General features: G+C 34.0%; 1 protein-coding gene across 1 annotated transcript in view; it reads right to left on the minus strand.

Annotated features, from left to right (window-relative positions):
- Ppfia2 (PTPRF interacting protein alpha 2) overlaps nt 1–19,480 on the minus strand; it is a 442,290-nt gene that overhangs the window by 48,016 nt on the left and 374,794 nt on the right. Inside the window, exons 18-21 of the mRNA XM_059245722.1 lie at nt 18,223–18,252; nt 14,400–14,530; nt 12,383–12,537; nt 7,789–7,882 (exon numbers count right to left, since the gene is read on the minus strand). Coding sequence (XP_059101705.1) covers nt 7,789–7,882; nt 12,383–12,537; nt 14,400–14,530; nt 18,223–18,252 — 410 coding nt within the window. The remainder of the gene's footprint in view (nt 1–7,788; nt 7,883–12,382; nt 12,538–14,399; nt 14,531–18,222; nt 18,253–19,480) is intronic.

Here is a 19,480-nt window from a genome sequence, read left to right on the forward strand (position 1 = left end):
AATCATATATGCTGTCCGAGGTCCACTTCAGACTACACTACATTCATTTAAATCATTCATTACGATGATTTACTAGGAAATTTGGAGGAAAATTGAGCTGGAGAGGCATACATTTTTTAAATACTGTGGTACCTGGAAAGCTATACTTCTTCTTTAAATTTTTTTTTTTTTGGAGATGACAGTATATCATTTCCTCTTCACTTTCTCACTTCAAACACTCACATACCATCTTGTTCTTATTTGAATTTTTGATTTTTTAAACTTTTGCTACAATTATATATAGATACATGTATATATGTGTGTGAATTTCTAAATACATGAATACAACCTGCTCAGTCTGTGTAATGGCTCAGTCTGTATACTTCTTCCATACTTGTATGTATATTTCAGATGACTATTTGTTATTGGGTGAACAACTGGTGTGGTCTTTCCCAAGGAAGACTACTTCTCCTGCTCTGTTCTTATTAGTTGCCTGTAGTCCTTTGTCCAAGGTTGAAGCTTCGTGAATTCCCCCAACCACATTAATATGCTTATTGTATTGTCCTTGTTCAGATCATGTAAGAGCAGCTAATGTTGGTGCAACTTCACGGATGTAGCTTCTGACCTTTCCAGGTCATGTTTGGAAGCAAAGCAGTTTCTAAGTCAAAGAATCCATATTATACAAGAGTAACATACATAAAACAAACAGAACAATGCCTAGCCTTGTACGTTTCCACTACTCACTGTGGTTATTGGGTAGCTGATGCACATAAAACATATATGTTCATGATTACAATAGAAAATATGAGGATTTAGATGAAGCAGAAAGAATGTAAGCAAAGTAATAGAATAAATCACAACCAATAAATTGATAGGTATCTAAAAACTATGAAGTACAAGATGGTAAGCAGAAAGCAAGAAGGCTAGTGAGATAAGTGGAAACTTGGTAGTGTGGGGACACATAGGCTACTTGAAGACATTTGAAAATTATCACAACAGTTCCAGGTAATGGCTGAGGATTTGAAGAAGTACAGAGATATGATTTAGATAAATTTATCTGAAATATGAAGAATGGATTATAGGAAGGCAATATGGAACAAGGGAAACTGCTATAGTATGAGAACCTCAGCTGCATAGAGGCAAATAGGCTGGTTTAAAAGATCAAAAAGAGCTGTAAACAGGAAGACTTACAATAATTTTAGGAGTACAGTGAACACTCTGGACAGGCAAGAATATGAACAAAGCAGAAGCCTAAAACTTGGGTTTTATTAACTGACTAGAAACTACTATCTGTGTTTCTACTTAATCCAAAGATTTCCTTTTCATCCAGACCTAGCTTCTAATCATGAATTCAGATATTCTGGAAATGTACTTTAAAGACAGAGAGTATGCAAATAAGTTGGATAAAAAAGAATCCAAATGTTCTTCTGAGTATAGTTCATCTCGGGATTGATTCCTGAATCTTAGAGCATGGACAACATAAATAACATGTATTTCAATCTCTCAGTAAAAAGTTAATTCTCCTATCAAAATCCTACCAAGTACACATGACTGATTGGTCTGGGTTGAATATAATCAAGGATCCACATTCCCTTTCAAGTGGTCAGTACTTTCTTCTATGGTCTGTGATGACCAGTGGAAGTCTTAGAGTTGGCTCAACTTCATCAGCTCAATAATCTCTGCCTTTGGCTCCAGTTCTTAGCAAAAGAGCAGAATAGGACATACTTGATTAGTACTGCCCTTGGCAGCACCTGGTTCTCATTCTACACATTCAACATATCCCCAATCCTTTCTATTGGAATTTGAAAACATGCCTTGATGTCTTCCAACTATTTTTGTTGATGTTCCTCTGAATACAAACAATATTCATTTCAAATATGTTTCCCAGAACTTTGCAAAGGTCCAGTTACAGTCTGGTTAGTGCATAGAATTTTGACCCTTTACCACCGGTGCTGAGTGTAAAATTATCTTTTAGTTATTGTTCATTTGCTTATTTTACACAAATATTTCTCCCATTCCTGAGGAGCTGCAAATATATATGCTCTTATATGCACATATAATAGTCCTGCATTTGATAGTAGGGCTATATAAAGATCTCTATTGAAATTTATAAATGTTGGAAAAAACTATAAAGAAGCTCATTGAAGTGCCTTGTCTAAAATCTTAGGTGTATCTTCTCTTACATAGTTTGACAAAAATCCGTTCTTATTCTAGCCACTCATAACAGTGCCTTGCATTGACTTTCTATTTCATTCAGTAATCAAATCATTTGTTCAGCTTCTTTTGTCACAAAGGTCATTGGGTTTAATCTTGAAGAATAAATTTAAAACAAGAGCAATTGGTGGCTTTCAGGCTGGGTCACTTTTGTGATTCTCTCCAAAAATCTGTGACTTAGATAAATGGTCATGGAACTAGAGGAGCTTAAGTGCAGTCATTTGTTCCAATGTCTGTCTCTTTACAATTTTTTTTCTCATAAAATGGAAATGTCCATAGTCTATAGGACAGTTATTGGGATGTAACAACACTAAATGAATAAATGAAGTATTACTATTTGCCAAACTTATCCTGGACTTATTTTATTTAGGACTTATTTAGTCAAATCAATAACATGATTTTTATTCAAATTAATGACAGAATTTATTTAGGAAATAAGGTTATTCTAGCATGCAAAAACTTGGGAGTTTAATTTTTAATTATTCCTTACTATTTTATCTTTTTTAGGTCGAAATATTTCTTGGAAGCAAAAATGTTTATAGATAATATAAGACTTCAATGGTGCTTACCCTGTCACGTATTGTTACTCTACTGTTGACTCAAAATAGCTCTTTCTCTTTTCTCATTTTTTTTCGTTCTTTAAATAGATCAGATAAGATACATCTAACCATACATAAAAGAAAGTACTACCAGTTTCCTTAGTTTTAGTCTTCATGAAAGAACAGTGCATTATTTTCACTGTTTGTCTCTGGATCATATTATTTAGGTACAAGAAAGGCTTTTGATTGTCTTTTGCTGGAGCACAACAGATGTCTGAAATGATACCTTGGTCCCAGCACAGGCATAAAGCCACACTCTGAGCTCTGAGTAGGAAACTAGAACATATTTTCCAAGAGAACTATTGGGTTTGGTTTCCTCAAGTTGTACTATAATAGGTGATTTGAGTGAGTTGTCCACCATCAGATCCCTAGTGATTGCATGAACCCTTGACAGCAACATATTGACTGAAGTACAAACTCTTGCTGTGCATGGTGTAACTGGGTTTTAAGACTCAAATAGAATAAGGAAGAATGAAGGTGCTTATGAAAGGACACTGCAGAAATGTGATCTCTTTGTGTCGTCTGGAAGTACCTTGGCTCTGATGTCTCAGGGATGGCTCTGTGAGAGGCTCGGTACCTAGCCAGTTGATCCCTCTTTTATGCTTTAGGTAACTAACGTCCATTTCTATAGTCTACCTAGAAAATGGACTTATGTGAGTGGAGCTCAGATGTTTACCCTCCATGTACACAGCACCACTTAAAAGAAAACATGTTCACATCTTTGAACACAAGTTCTTGACTACAACACATTCATAACTTAAAATTGGCACGTAGTCACTGGATAAATATTTATTGAATGAAAAATGTTGCGGAGTTTTTTGGTACCTTAGAGTATGAATAATTTAAGTGACATTTACTTTGCTTAGAGATATGCTCACTCTGAACATTTCAAATGCCAAGGATTAAAAGTACAGCAACTCAAAACATAATAAAAAATTATGTGTGTAAGTAGAGCCTGAGGACTGTGATGAGAATAAATTAGCCAAATCTACAGAGCCTCACTTTGAGCTCTTTGAAGTTCTAATATAAAGATTCATTGGTGGTGATTAAGTTTGATTGCCATGCTCCAAGGATAAAGCTACTTCTCTGGAGAGGATGCTATTGATAGCTGAACTGGAGCATTAATTTCATTTTAATGATGTTGAAATATTGATCCAAATACAAAATTAATGTTCACTTAGCAGTGTTATCCATTCAGGAGGATGTAGAAAACTAAACTCTGCAATAATAACATATTGTTAATGTTATAACTGAGGAACAAAATAATAAATTACTCAGTGTGTCAAACCTCATGTAATATTTTTCAAATTATACATCAAGGTATAGGCAATTTTTAGTACACACACATACATATATTTCACTAAAAATGATGCAATGTTTAGAAGGCTTGGGAAAATATAACTGTAAAAATTAAGCTATAATTTCAATGATTAGTGTTTCTGGAGATAAATATCCACTGAGTGACATTTTTGTTGGTTTTAAAGTATCCTGCTTACTCACTGTTGTCTTGGAAGTTAGACAGGTTTGATTATTCAAGCAGACATCTTTAGCTTTAGTCCTGTCAATAATAAGTTTCTGGACATGGAAGAAGACACTCCAAATGCAAACCCTTTGGGTCAATAAATTTTAACTGGTCTAGTCTGACAGCTCTACTGAATGAAATGAAAATATAAAGAAGAAAAGTGAAATATACATAAAATGTATGATGGCTGGGGATATAGGTCATTGCTAAAGTACCTTTCCAGCACACACGTGGTCCTTTGGCATTACAATATATAAATAAGTAGACATATATTAAAAGCGTCCTAGAACCTCAAAGATTAGACCCATCTAAAAGGTGTTAAAAGCCACCAAAGCATGAAAAGATGGGAAAATAAATTCTGCATACTATGTGCAAAGAATGACAATTAACATTATATATGACTGGAAGAAGAATAGTTAAAAAATATTGAGAATATTTTTAAATCAATAATTCTGAACCTTTGGCGATTACTAGTTAGTTTTTAAGTGTAAAGTATATTTTCATATCTTCAATACTTAGGTAACTAGGCACTCACCCTGCTATCATATTTCTAAGGATGGACAGATAAAAACTAAAAGCTAAATATATTCTGAGAGAGTGTAGAGAGTATAAAATCTGACAAAATAATAGTAAAATATAATTAACACTTTTTCCAAAATACTCTTACAGGAAAGAATGCTAATAACACAAATTTTCATTTGTCAATAGTTATTGTCTTTAGTGCATCATATTATCATATTATAAAATTGTAAACTCTAACATTAAGATGACATAGGGTTTATATCAGAGACTTTAAAAGATTGTGACTAGCAGCTCTTTAACTGATATGCAAACCTGTCAGACAAATAAGCCCTGTTTTAATAGTATTATGTTGACATGTGATCTCAAATTGTCTGACTTCTTTGCTTATTATCAGATAAATTCTGAACTTAGGCAAGGATGACAGTTTCTATTTATTGGATCAGGGATGGTTAAACTTAGCAGTCAACTTGACGGAACCTAGAATCACCATGAGAACACACCTCTGAGTATGCATTGGAGAGATTTTCTAGAATAGGTTAATTGGAGTGGGAAGACCAACCCTAAATGTGGGTGGTACATTTCCAAGGGCTGAGTTCCTCTTTTGAATTAAAAGAATAAAATAAGTCGAGCCTCAGTATTGATCACTTTTTACTTCCTAACTCTAGATGCAATGAGACCAGTTGCCTCCTACTTCTACCAATACGCATTCCCCAACATTAAGGATGTATCCCTGGAAACTGTCAACCAAAATGAACTTTTCCTTTTTTAAATGTCCAATGTTAGGTATTTTGCTACAGCAATGAGAACAACTAAGATAGAACCCTACACTAGCCAAATCCAGATTTCACCTAAAATTTGGATGAGTTGAACCTTACTTAGAAATTGAGTTGTTGTTGGTTTTTTTTTTTGTTTTTGTTTTTGTTTTTTTTTTGTGACCTATTCAGCATTTGGCTGATCCATATTATTCTATGATGTTGTGCTTAATATCTGTGTAGTTAGCATTAACTTTCAAGTTCCCCAAAGCAAATAGCTTAAGGTATTAAATAACTGGCTGGATGTCCGAGAAAAGGAAATGAGTACTTAATGATCAGGATGACAGACACAAGAGTAAAGGTTTTATTTCTATCTGCTCTCAGTGTCAGTTTTAGAAAAGATCTTCATTTCCATTTTACAGAAAAAAATGTACCTATAATCCAGTGAAGTAAGACACAGGATGATGGGTAAGATTTAAGCATCATGACAAACGCCAAGTGAGCTCACATGACAAACGTCACAACATTGCATGAAGACTAAATTTTGAGAATAAATAGCTCATCCTTAAAGACCAAGAGAACGAAGGCAGGAAGATAATGAAAAACCACAAATTTGAATGAGGACTATTAAGACTGTAACTGTGAAATATGTGAATCAGTGAGTTACAGCTTGAGAACAAGCCACTAATATGTAATAAGAATAACTAATTGAAAACTGTGTAATGTAAAGGTAATTGATACACAATGAAACATCACATGTATGATAATGCTGGAACAAAAAAATAACTGCTTCAAGAAAGTACTGAGTAAATAAATGTAAGCACTTTGTCACATCAGCTCTCACTGTGCGGCTACATTTAATGCTAATGGATTCTTGTTGTGGAGTAGTCAATACAAAGGGGAATGTTTTTGAATACTTTTAATTAATTCTGTCCATTGTACAGACTTGTTTTAAAATTTCACTTTCCTTTTTGATTTGTAGTAAACTAACCAGAATATAAACAAAGCAAAGAATCATACTCATAGAATGTTCACCACAGATAGCCAAGAAACTTAAGATTGCATTCCTTAAGAGGATTATACAAATAAAGATATTGAAAGTAGCTTATGGCAAACACTAATATTTTTATGTTATCAGTAACTAAATAAGAAACATTCCATGACTGACCATTTAATCCTATTCAAGATATAAAGACTCTTAAAGACTGTTTTTCTAGAATGCATTTCTATTGGATCTGGATATTTTCAGTAAATTGCCAACTAATAAATCATTATATTAATGAGCTCTTCTGCAATGTGCATGTTTACATTTCCTGTTATTGGTAAATGTCTGAAAAGCAAGAAGAAAGACAAAGTATGAAGTACCTTGAACTATTGTTTGTAACAGTAGAAATATATGGATCACAAATTGATAGCTAGAGAAATGACGGTTCTTTAGTAGGAGAAAGCAGAAATATAAAAACCATTAAAACAATGTAATAAAAGTTTAGAGAGCAGAGACAGCGCAACTCACAAGGGGACTTGGTAATAAAGTGAAATTATTATGCTTTTAAAGCCTATGTTTTCAAGATGATGATTTTTGTCACTGAAATGTTACTATGCTGCTAAAAATATGTTATTCATGGAATCCCTCTCTAACAGCTGTTGAAACTCATCTTCCAATTTTACAAGTCATTTCAATGTTCCATATTACATGTGAATGGAAAGATACATTATCAGTTTCCTGGCAGATGCAAAACAATCTGTTCCCGCCTATATTAAGCTTATATTCAGTTGGAGAAATATTTTTTTTTCCTTTTAAATCCTCCTTTATGAAGACTAGACACATAATTGTCATGATAGGAAACAAAATTTCACTCTCATTTTGTCATAGCAAATCAGAACTTCATTTAACTTCAATAGTGCTGTCTGTATTGCTGTCTGTACTATAAATCAGTATATTACATATAGCTAAGTTTTGAAATCAATGCTCTGGTCAGTAGTTTAAATTATGTAGTTTATTGTGTGGGAGAGCTTTATACTCATCTCAAACTTCAATTCATTGTCACCATGAAACATGAGCACTGAGCTGCTTGAGACACCAGGAGAACTGTTAAGTGGGTTTATTTCCCATTTCTTTCTTTTTAAATTCCTTGCAAAAGAAAAAGATAAAGCATAATGAAGCATTAGAAAATTGAGGAAAAACACTCTCCAAACCTACTTTTTCTTCAACCTTCTGTCCTTTTCTGCTTGAGTTCCAAGCTTGCCTAAGCCTAGGGATTCCTGGGCGGCAGCTTCGGTCTCCATGAAGCCTCCTGTGAAGAAGTGATTTGAGGTCAAGATCTAGGGATTTGCCCATTCTGAAACTAAAGTCTCAAAGGCTTATTGGAGCAACGACTCAGAAACATTTTTTCTTTTAGGATTGCCCTTGTATTACTGCTTCAACAAACATCAAATGGCACAGTTTCACATAAAAATGCACTGAGAAAATCAATACAAAAGGAAGTATCTACTGTGTTCATTTATTTTCACAAGCATAAATGTGTAAGATAATATATGTGTATATATACCAACAGACAATTGTACAGTACACAATGCTCAAAGCCATTCTGTTTGACTTTTCTAGTACAAAGTAGAAGTGAATACTTGAATAGCATACTTGTCATATTTCATTTCCAGTGAGAAAATAGTCTGCTGAACAGAAACCTAGCTGTTTGCTTTCAATACCAAGTTTAAAGAATGCAGAGGCCCTTTGTTGGCTTTTAAAAGTTCTGCATGTGGAGCCTCTGAAACTCATTGTGTTCAGCCTGCTGAGTCCTATACCCTTAATCAGACAGCCCCTGTGTTCTGGGATGGCTTTTGCTTTGATTTTTTTTTTATGAGCGTGAAAAAAGTTTAAGTCTTTCTAAAAGACCTTAGTATAATTATTTTCACCTAATTTATTATTTATTACTTGAATTAGTAAAGTTAGAAATAATAGTATGGATACATAGTCTTGGTGCGAATAAGAGAAATTTCATGTGTGTCAGTTATGGATAGGTATATCTTACAAAATAACTATTTCACTTCAAAACCCTAAAGGCATAACATATAAATTGTTAATTATAGTGAAAAATGAGGGCTCAATACTGTACCCTTCTTTCTCTTTGATATTTAGTCTATGTAAAAAACATGAAGTAACATTCAAAGAAAATTATTTACAATTTCCAAGTAGAGGAAGGTATATATATATACTTTTAAATAGAATGGATGTAAGTCAAATTTAAGCTTAAGACTAGAATACTTCAAATATTACTGATCTAATACTAATCATAACTTCATTTTTAACAGATGCCATCCTTCAAATTTAACCAATATAACAGAAAACCACCATTGACGACAACTGTCATGCATGTCTCTTGCATATCTTCTTGCTTACAGTTTAAGAATGGACTGTGATATGGTTTTTCTCATTCACAGAATGAACTGGTAAATTCGTTACTCCTGCTTTTCATAATTTATTTTAGCAAATAATTTATAAATTTAGAGATTATTAATACAGAATCTTGATATAAATTAAATTAACTCTTAGGCTGATAATCTTATTATTGGACCAGAGAAATGTCAGACAGCCCCCTTTAATCAAAACACATCATTTACTGTCCGTATTCAATTTAGCGTCATGGAGATATGAGGCCAAATTTATTTTATTCATTATATTCATGTGCAATTAATGCCATGGAAAGAGTTTTATGATGTGGCTCTTATTTGGAAAGCCATCCAGTGGCTAACTGAAATTCTCCTGTGGAACATTTTCAAATCTGAAATTTTCCATTATGCATGGTGACAGAATATTTTGACTTTATTTCCCATGTGTCATCCATAAATTATCATTTATAATCAGAGAGTAACAATAAAAGTGTTTTCTTAAAATGGAAATGAAGTGAACGATTGACTTAAAGCTCATAAAATTCTTCATTGGTCCATATGGTTTTATTGCAGATTGGTAAACCTATTCAGTAAATGATGAAATACTTTCAATTTTCAGATTGTTGGATGATTCACACTTTTTTTTTTCTCAGAGTAATGAAAGGATAATTGACTTGTGATTTAAAGTTTTTAGGAGCTCAACTTTTTTTTTAGTGATCTTATTTTAAGCAATGGAAGTTTTGGAAAAAAAAATTCTATAGTGAGACCGCACAAATGGTTTTGCTGCTTCCTGCCTTTGGAGGAGTTGATATAATGGCAACTATAATTAAGCATAGTTTCATATATTCTGATCTAAAAATTCATAGCCTCTGAAAGTGTAAAACAAAGCTTAGGTTTATAGAAGGATGAATTTTCTAGGTTTTAAATTGTATCCTAGATATCCCGATAAAAGACAATTTTGTTGGAAAAATCCCTAATGATTTAGTATTTTCTCATCAAATTCAGCTGAAAATAACTATAAAAATATTTATGTGCAAAGAACAATTAAAATATTTTAAAGGGAAAAAGTAAATTATACAATCTAAAATAAGCACATATGCTAAAATGTTAGTAGATAAATGATCTCTATATTCGTAAACATTTTAGTGACATAATTGTGAGGTACACTACAATATATTAAAAATAAAAAATAATTTGATAAAGCCCATGATAGGACAGCAAATTAAATAAAACAAACATTGTTCACTGGTATGTAGACTTATATTTAAAAATAGCTTTTCAAAAAAATTAAAAGTAGCTTTTTATTTCCTATGTCATATTATTGCCTAAGAATTCCTTCTTCTGGGAAATAGAAATCCAAGGATTCAGTTTCAACTGCACCATTCCATTATGCTAGTCACACAGTCACGTGCATCTCAGCTTTCTGTAGCTTATGCTGCTTTGTATGGTTGCACACCCTGGATGGCAGAGAAAGGATTTCAAATAATTTTATTGTCACCAACCTGTAAACATGAACATCTGAGGCAGAAATTCTTTGGTGGTACAGCTGGAAATAAAACCCAGGTGATGGGGCACTACCTATAAATAACTGTTTCTCTAATTGAGTGACGCCAGAACATATTTTGAAATCTATATCACTCTAGCTAACATTTACCATTTGAAGAAATTTAGTCTTTTCCTTACTATAAAGAGGAATATACAGGAAAATCTCTCTCTCCTCTCTCCTCTCTTCTTCTTTTCTTCTTCTTCTTCTTCTTCTTCTTCTTCTTCTTCTTCTTCTTCTTCTTCTTCTTCTTTTCTCCTTCTCCTTCTCCTTCTTCTTCTTTTCTTCTCCGCCCCTCCCCCCGTGTATTGGTCAGGATGCAGGATGTAAAAAGCTCTCTGCTACTACTCCTATGTCATGCTTGTCTGCTTCCCACCATGATGTTCATGGTCTCACCTTCTAAAGCTATAAGCAAGCCATCAATTAAATAAATGCTCTTTCTCATAAGAGTTGCCTTGGTCATGGTGTCTCTTCACACCAATAAAACCAAGACAATATTCTAACATTCAAAAGTGCCAGTGGTGTATATTTCATTTTAGAAATTTCAACTGTTGGACTGGAGAGATGGCTCAGAGGTTAAGAGCACTGGCTGTTCTTCCAGAGGTCCTCAGTTCAATTCCCAGCAACCACATGGTGGCTCACAACCATCTAGAATGAGATCTGGTGCCCTCTTCTGGCATGCAGACATACATACAGGCAGAACATTGTATACATAATAAATAAGTAAATCTTTAAAAAAAAAAAAAAAAGAAATTTCAACTGTTAAGTCTTGGATAATTTCTGTATGTATGAGTGTGTATATATATATATATTTCATAATCAAATACTTAGGGTCATTTCATTCATGTTTTCATATTATCAGTCACTGATAATAATTTATCCAAGCCAAATTTTTAATGCTTTATTTCTTACTCCTAATCCCACCTAGATTCTTCAGAGTTATTAGTGAGAAACTGTGATAGCTTTTACATATCCTTCATATTTTATCCTCCTGTTATTTTGCCTGACATTATAATTCATTTTGGTGTTTGTAGGCTTCATCTCTTTTCTGCAGAAAATATTTTAACTTTACATAATTAAGATTTTATATTCATAGATACTCTAAGTGACAGCATATTCCTCTGTTTCTTTTTGCCTGGTACATTTGGATCTGTGTGGTGTCTCTACACTCTCTTGTAGATGAGTGTACGTGAGTATATAGGTGTGCGTGTGTGTGTGTGTGTGTGTGTGTGTGTGTGTGTGTGTGTATGTGTATACACATGCAAGTGCTTGTGTCTGTCTTCCATAATCATTCTCTACCTTGTCTATTTACTGTTAATCACTCAATAAAGTTTACGGTTTTGGGTTAGGCTGCCTGTGAAGTGAGCTCCAATGATTCACCTATCTCTGACCGTGCCAGTGTTGGAGTTACAAACATTTTGCCACCATACTGACTTTTACATGTGCTCTGGGGATCTGAATTCAGGTCCTCATAACTGCATTTTTGACATTTTATCAACCAAACCATCACTCTTAGCTCCTTTTATGGTGGTCTCTGTTCTGGAAATTATTAAGACTTTATTCATCAATAAAAATGTAGATGGCAATAATAACGATTGATTCACAATATCAGTGCAACTTCATAAAATCAGTATTTAAATAGCCCAGCTATTGCTATTAAAACGGAAACAAAAGAATTGAATGTCTTACAATATGTTTCTCTCTAACTTTTGTTTAGCATGAGTCAGCTAAACTGGTTTATAGAGTTGATTAAATTGAAAGCTCCCTAGGTATGGAAAAGGACTTAGAGATGAGAAATGAATCCCCGGGACACTCAGAAGTGACAAATCCCAGTGGTAGCGGAAAGTGAAAGCCCCATACTTACGGAGCTGCCCAAGCCGAGCCTTTTCTTTTTTACCAAACAAGCGCCCTATTGAAGACTTGATGCCTTTCTTCTTGGGGGCTTTGTGAAGAGAGTCTTGGCTGCTATTGGCACTGCCCAGGCCAAGGCTTTCTGGCTCAAGAGAGGCTGATAAACTGCTGCAAAACACAAAAGAGCAGAAATGGCTCATTTTGATGCGCTATCCACAAAGTACACAAGGCTCCTTTTCTTTATAAGTGACAAAAAGGAGGAATAAGTAGATTTTGAATGATTTTTTCCCCCTTTCCCTTCATCTTTCTCTAAGTTATTAAAATGTTTCTTCCTTGTTTCCATGGCTTTCCAAAATTTCCGTAGAAAAACCCATCATTTTGTTCCAAACAACTCTTTTTCCTTTTATTCCTGTACACTGTCAAATTAATCACCTAACTTAGCCCTATTTAATAACTGTATGTTTAGTATCTTTTTTATTGTGCATTTGGTCCGTTTTTTTCTCAGAGTCTCTTTTTTTCTTCTAACTTTAAAGGGAATGAACCATGGCAATCTGTTAATTGTGAAACTGAAGCTGCCAACTTAACTTTTATCTCTTCATAGGGGTTCCTTTATCCATCTTTCTTTCTCTACCACAAATTTAAGACAAATTCATTATAGATGCCATCTTACTGAGATCTAGAAGCAACACATTACAAATGCTCATCACTGTCTTCCTGATAGATAGCTGTCAATAAAATACTATTTTAGTTGCACAATAAACTGAAATGACTTCCAAATAGTTGATCAATTCTGAGTTCTGATCAATATGTCTGATACTTTCTTAATAAGAGGAGTTCACCAGATACTGCTATAACATTGTAGAGTGTGCTGCACTATACAGTTTTTAAACTTTACTTACTCATCCAATGTAATCTGATTTCTACACTCTAACCTCCATAAATAAAGCGTTTTTCACATATTAAAATATAATCCTCTGCTCTTGAGGAATAAAGAAGTACACATTTCGAAAGTAGTAATTGAAACCAATCAAATCGATAGAAATGCCTGTCTGTACAGACGTCCCACTTTTCAAAACCACATGGCATGAGGCTACTAATTAGAAGATGTTTTGATCTTCAAGTCATTCTGTGTATGTTGAGAACTGATACTGTTATTGATAACCAGTGAGAAGTCTAGTGTGTGAGATGTAAATGGAATGTTGACATATATTCATGCTGTTGATTATAGAGACCAGTTTGAAAGGTTTAGTCATTTGGATAGGACATTATGAAGAGTCTTATGGAGTATGAGCTTCCTTAACTTTTTTAAAAAATATTTTTGTCAGTGTTCATCTTAATACTACGGCCTTTTTATCTGAGGACTTAGAATCCTCTCAGTAGCACAGATATGCAAGGAAAGAGGCCCAGGACTGGATTTTTCAGACCTTCATTTCTATTACAATATACTCCACATTTATAGTCTTGTCCTAGAAATCCTATAATTATCTATCACTAGTCATAAATTTAATAAGAAATGTCTCTAATTATAGAAGAGTAATTGGCACATTGACTGGTCACAAAACAAAGATTATAAATGTGTCATCTTGTTAACTTAAAAGTAAAATTCTGATACATTGTTGAAAAAGTTCAAATGTCACAAGAGATATGGAAAAAAGGAAAGCAGGGAAAGAGCGTGCTGGAGAATTATATTTCAAGACAAATTATGTACATATTAATTTTATTTTTAATTACATGTGCACGTATGAATATCTCTGTGTGAGTCCTGTGCACATGAGCACAGGTGCCTGAAGAAGCCAGTAGAGGGTGGTTGATCCCTTGGAGGCGGAGTTATAGGCGTTGGGGAGTTGCCTGAAGTAGGTGCTGAGAAGCAATCTCTGGTCCTCTACCAAAGCAGTTAGCACTCAACCACTGAGACTTCTCTTGAGTCTTATTTTTCTGTAAGTAACCTAACAGTTTTATTTGACAGCAGTGAGGGAAGAGGAAGAATTTGGGGAAGAAAATGTTTAATGTGCACCCTGCTTGAGTCTTACCTCCGGGCATCATTGTGGTAGGAAGAAGGGAGCGTGTGAGTCATTCTGATGGCTCTGGGTGTTGGCGGAGGAGAAGTTTCACATTTGATTGTTGCCTTGTCCTCCCGTCCATCCTCTTCCACCACGGCAATCTGGAAACAGGAGCAGTGCGTTCAATGAGCTCATTATAATTGCAACTGAAATTGTGTCAAAGGAAGCATCACTAAGATACTAGAATAATTGTAACACAACATATATATCTTACACAGGCAAGCTGTTATTATTAAGGACGTGATTTTCCTATCTGTTTAAGAGCAAAGATAATATATCTTTACAAAAATGAGCTAATGACATAAAATATGGTTTAAGAGTAAAAATGCCCATCTATCAATCAAAAGCTATTCTCACCTTAGATGGATACACGCATTTTTATTTTCAGGACTGCAAACTGAACCCAGCACCTCTCACATTAGGCAAGCATGCCTCTGAGCCACGTTGACATATGTTCCTTATGGGAGACCCTAAACAAACTTCATTGAGGAAAAGATGGTATGCCTAGTAAGGCATGGCAAAGACACCCTTAAGTGGGTGTGTAAAAAAGGGGAGGACAACTTGATAAGATATGATTTATCAGACAAAGTACTTTAAATTAGTCAATATAATGAAATCTATACCAAGCATGTTTAAAATGTGCAGTGGGTCATAAGAAAAATATTTTTTTCCCAGTGAGAAAAATGAAAGGTAAGAACATAATTCCTAAAGATTGTTCAATGTCACTCTGAGTAATGGGAAATTTTAAAAATATGCAAAAAACAAAAATCCAGAAAAGATGAGAGGCATGCTTATAAAGAACAACGTTGTTCAGAATCCTGGAAAACTACTCCAAAAAATCAGAGAAAGAAAAAACAATGACGATTTTAAAAACTTGGCAAAAAACAGTGTTATCATTGCATAACACAACATATATAGATCAAAGTTATGGAAAAATTGCTATGAATATATGATTCTGGAAATTCACATGAGAGGTTTCTATGTAGCAACAGCATACACTTAAAGCTGTATTATGCAGAACTACCTTGCCTGTTTCTGCATTGAGTGTACTGTATATAGAGGTTGTTATATATGATGAAGACCTGAAACTTAATGCTGGTTTTTTTTTTCAATCTTTTCTCTCCTTGGCTTATATTATTACTCTTACAGTTCAGGGAGAGTCCTGAATATAATTCCTTCCCTCAATTCAGCCTCAGAGTCCTACCTGAAGGGTCTTTTTAATAACTGTTTTTAGCCTGGCTCCAATGTGATGAGAAATTCAAAGATTTCTAAACCTGCATTTATTCTAAACTCTTTGAGAATAGTTCACATTCTGTACTAACTTATTAATATTTTCACAGTTTCATGATCTGACCATAAGTCTTTTCTACAAATGTTCTCCGTAAGAGGAGTCATTTCTGCGTCACAATTTTCTTCCTGAAATATCGTCGTATAAAATACACCACCATGCACCATCAAACTACAACCTTTCCAGTTTCAGCTCTCTAAAACACAAGATACAAACAGATCCTGGGCCTTGTGTTAGAAGGGCTTTGCAATCGGTTCATAAAATAAATATAATAATGTTTATCTTAAAGCATTCTCTGATATGCAAATGAAGCTGAATATATAACTATTTACCCTGCCACACAGCAGTTCTTGACCAGAGGTTCTCTTTCATGACTTCTGTTGCAGTTACCACTTTTCTATGCGAAATCTTTCTTCCTGTCTTTTTTTTTAATAAGATGAAATTTTTAAAACGTCATTTACTTAGATTTCTTTCTAAATTAATAATTGTAAGCTGGGCAGTGGTGGCGCACACCTTTAATCCCAGCACTCGGGAGGCAGACCCAGACGGATCTCTGTGAATTTGAGGCCAGCCTGGTCTACAGAGCGAGATCCAGGACAGGCACCAGAACTACACAGAGAAACCCTGTCTCGATAAAACCGAAAAAGAAAACAGGATAGTTTGATTATGAGGATTGACATTTTTGGTGGATCTCTGGCCCTGTCTCGAAAAACTTATATAATAATAATAATAATAATAATAATAATAGTATTAAATACATTATAGCAGGTGGAGAAAGTTAAAAGTTGATAAACTATATAAGGTAAATTTGATCACTTAGAGTCAATTGTTGAGTGTTAAGTTGACACTATAGTCGTATATGTGTCCTATATCTATATATCTATACACATATATCATAGATGTTTATATGTACTATGTTGTTATATATAGATATTTGTTCCTATAGATAGGTCATAACTAAGTAAACAAAAAATAAATTTCTATCAGTTTAATTCATGTAGTTGTAACATAGTTTTCCTTAAGAAAATAATGATATTTTCTGAATTCAGATATTTTAGATTTATTTGTTTTTATTTCATGCGTATGACCATTTTCTCTGGATATATGAATGTGCGGGAGCCTGCAGAGGCCAGAAGAGGTTATTAAAACCTCTTGAAATGGAGTTGTGGATGTTTTGAGCCACCATATAAGTGCTGGAAACCAAATGCCAGTGTTTAAGAGCAGCAGGTGTTCTCAATGGGTGTGCTATCTCCACAGCCCCTGACCTCCTCGTCTGGAAGACACTATAAGTCAGAGGGCCTGCTGTGACTTTGAAATCTTTCCCATTTGACAGCCAATGACTGAATGCTTTGCTCTTCTCATTTATCAAATAAGATGGAACTTGGCGACTCCGAGTCGAGTCCATTGTCTCTCACATTGAATTCATGTTAGATTAAGTGTCTTGATTTTGTCTCATAATCAAGAAAATGGTCAGTGTTTTTAGTCAACTTGTTTTTTTTTTCTGTATAAATTCACTCACTCATCCATTCGTTCTCTCTCTCTCTCTCTCTCTCTCTTTCTCTCTCTCTCTCGTGTGTGTGTGTGTGTGTGTGTGTGTGTGTGTGTGTGTGTGTGTGTGGTCTTGGGTGTACCATGGTGTGCATGTCGGGGTCAAATGACAGCTTGCATGAATTTATTCTTTGTTCACTCCTTCCTCCATGTGAGTTTTAGTGTCTTCAGCTTTAGTAGTAAATACCTATCCTGGCTGGGCTTCTAGTTGCACTCCTGACATCTGGAGACTGTTTTCTTTCAAGGCTAACTAATATGTGGAGACAGTAAACTCTGTGTAAGTAATCTTATATGAAAACCCATCAACTCGGATACTCTGCTGGAAATCATTGTCTATCCTCCTGTTGTAGTGATATTCTGCCTCAATTTGCCCAGGGCCAAACGTTAGACACCACATGCCACCTGATCTCATTCTATCAATCCTAAACTTGCCTAACCTGCCTTTTCTTCATTTGCTGTAAGAGACCTCAAAATGACTCCTAGCAGCAATGTTTTCATCTTACTCATGCCTCTTGGCTACCCTCTGCTTTCTCAGGGAATTTCCCCTCTTCTTTTCAATCTGGTAAAGAACTGTTTCATTTTCCTTGATAGCTGTAGCAAGATCTTCTGGCTCATCATCACTGAGTAATAATAAATCCGACATTAAAGGCAATGCATGGTGAAAAATACTGAAAACAACCAGCGCTGTTCTAATATTGATCTTATGATATCACACTCTGCCATGGTTGACGAATACGAGTTAATTCTCATAATGGAATCTTTGCTTAGAAACCAGAAACAATATGGTTTTAAAATATTTGCTCTTATGATCATATGTTAAAACTCAGTAACACATAAGTGCATCAATATTTATATGATATGCTAATAAAACAATTTTGACAATAGTATTTTAGCTGCTTTTTAGCAAAAAAAAAAAAGATACTCAAGTAATAAACATGTAGAAGTTATTTACAGTACCTTTCTCCGATGTTTCCTTAGATCACTTGGCTGAAACAGGCAGTAATAAAAGAAACAAAAAAATTACTAATTAATGATTACCATTTGATGATATTACAGTTTGGCTAGTATCTATAGCTTGGCTATAATTTTTCTTCTTTCCATTCTTTCCTGAATATATACCATTAATCATCCTAATAATGAATATATAATATTCAAACAATTTCCAAAAAGATTATTTTTTTCCTCCAACATTGTATGTAGGTTAAAGAACATCTAACTAAAGATCTTTATAAAAACAGTGAGGTTGGTTAATAGAGTTTTTATTGAGTAGTAAAGACTTTCTGGATTACATATTACTTTTCTGGCATGGATATTAATATAGCTGTTTTCCTTTCAAGGATTGTCTTATGCACTAAAATCTCACACCTAAATTATCATAAATATTGTATTATTATGAGGTTGACAGAATATAGGAAGCAGATAAAAGGAAGTAGCAGGGAGTTGGGAAAAGAGAGCAGAAGGAGTGATGGAGGAATTAACTAACACAAGGATGTTTGAAGACATTATGTCAAAACATAGAATTTCATAAGATACCTAAATATGTGTACATATTCCTATGAATAGTTTACAGATGGGATAATACTCTTCTTTAAAGCCATAAGCTACCAGGTAAAACCCATTGCAAGGTATGGGATACCTCCTTTTGAGTTGTTGGCTGGTGATGTCCTGGAGACATCCAAAAGTATAGTAGATAGTCTTGTTTCAGTTCCCAATTTCAAAGTAAAAGGAAATAATATCTAAACTCTCCATATAAAATAAGTTTCACGATGGTGAACTAAAATCTTTGAGCATACAATAAAATTTCATTTTCTTATATGACTGTTTTTCCTATGGTGAGAAATACGCATGTATCTCTATACATATGCAAATTAGACTCATAAAATCATACATGTATTTATACAAGTTAACTGTAAAAATTAAATATTTCAAAATTATTAACTTATTGTGCAGTATTTAAGAACAATGACTGTTAAATTTAGACATTGAATTGAACTTCTCTATTCAGATGGGGGGCTCATAAACACATATAGTCAAGTATATAATATATATAATCTCATAATCACTTCGAGGTCTTCTGGCCATAAATGCTACATATAATTCAGGTGAATCTATGGTATCATTATTTTTTCTCCATTTTATTATATAGCTGGGTAGATTTTACAGAGTGTATTATCTATTTCTAGTTCAATTAGTTTCTGTCACTAAATTGTTCTAT

The sequence above is a fragment of the Peromyscus eremicus genome, chromosome 18 (assembly GCF_949786415.1).
Source record: "Peromyscus eremicus chromosome 18, PerEre_H2_v1, whole genome shotgun sequence".
Taxonomy (NCBI): domain Eukaryota; kingdom Metazoa; phylum Chordata; class Mammalia; order Rodentia; family Cricetidae; genus Peromyscus; species Peromyscus eremicus.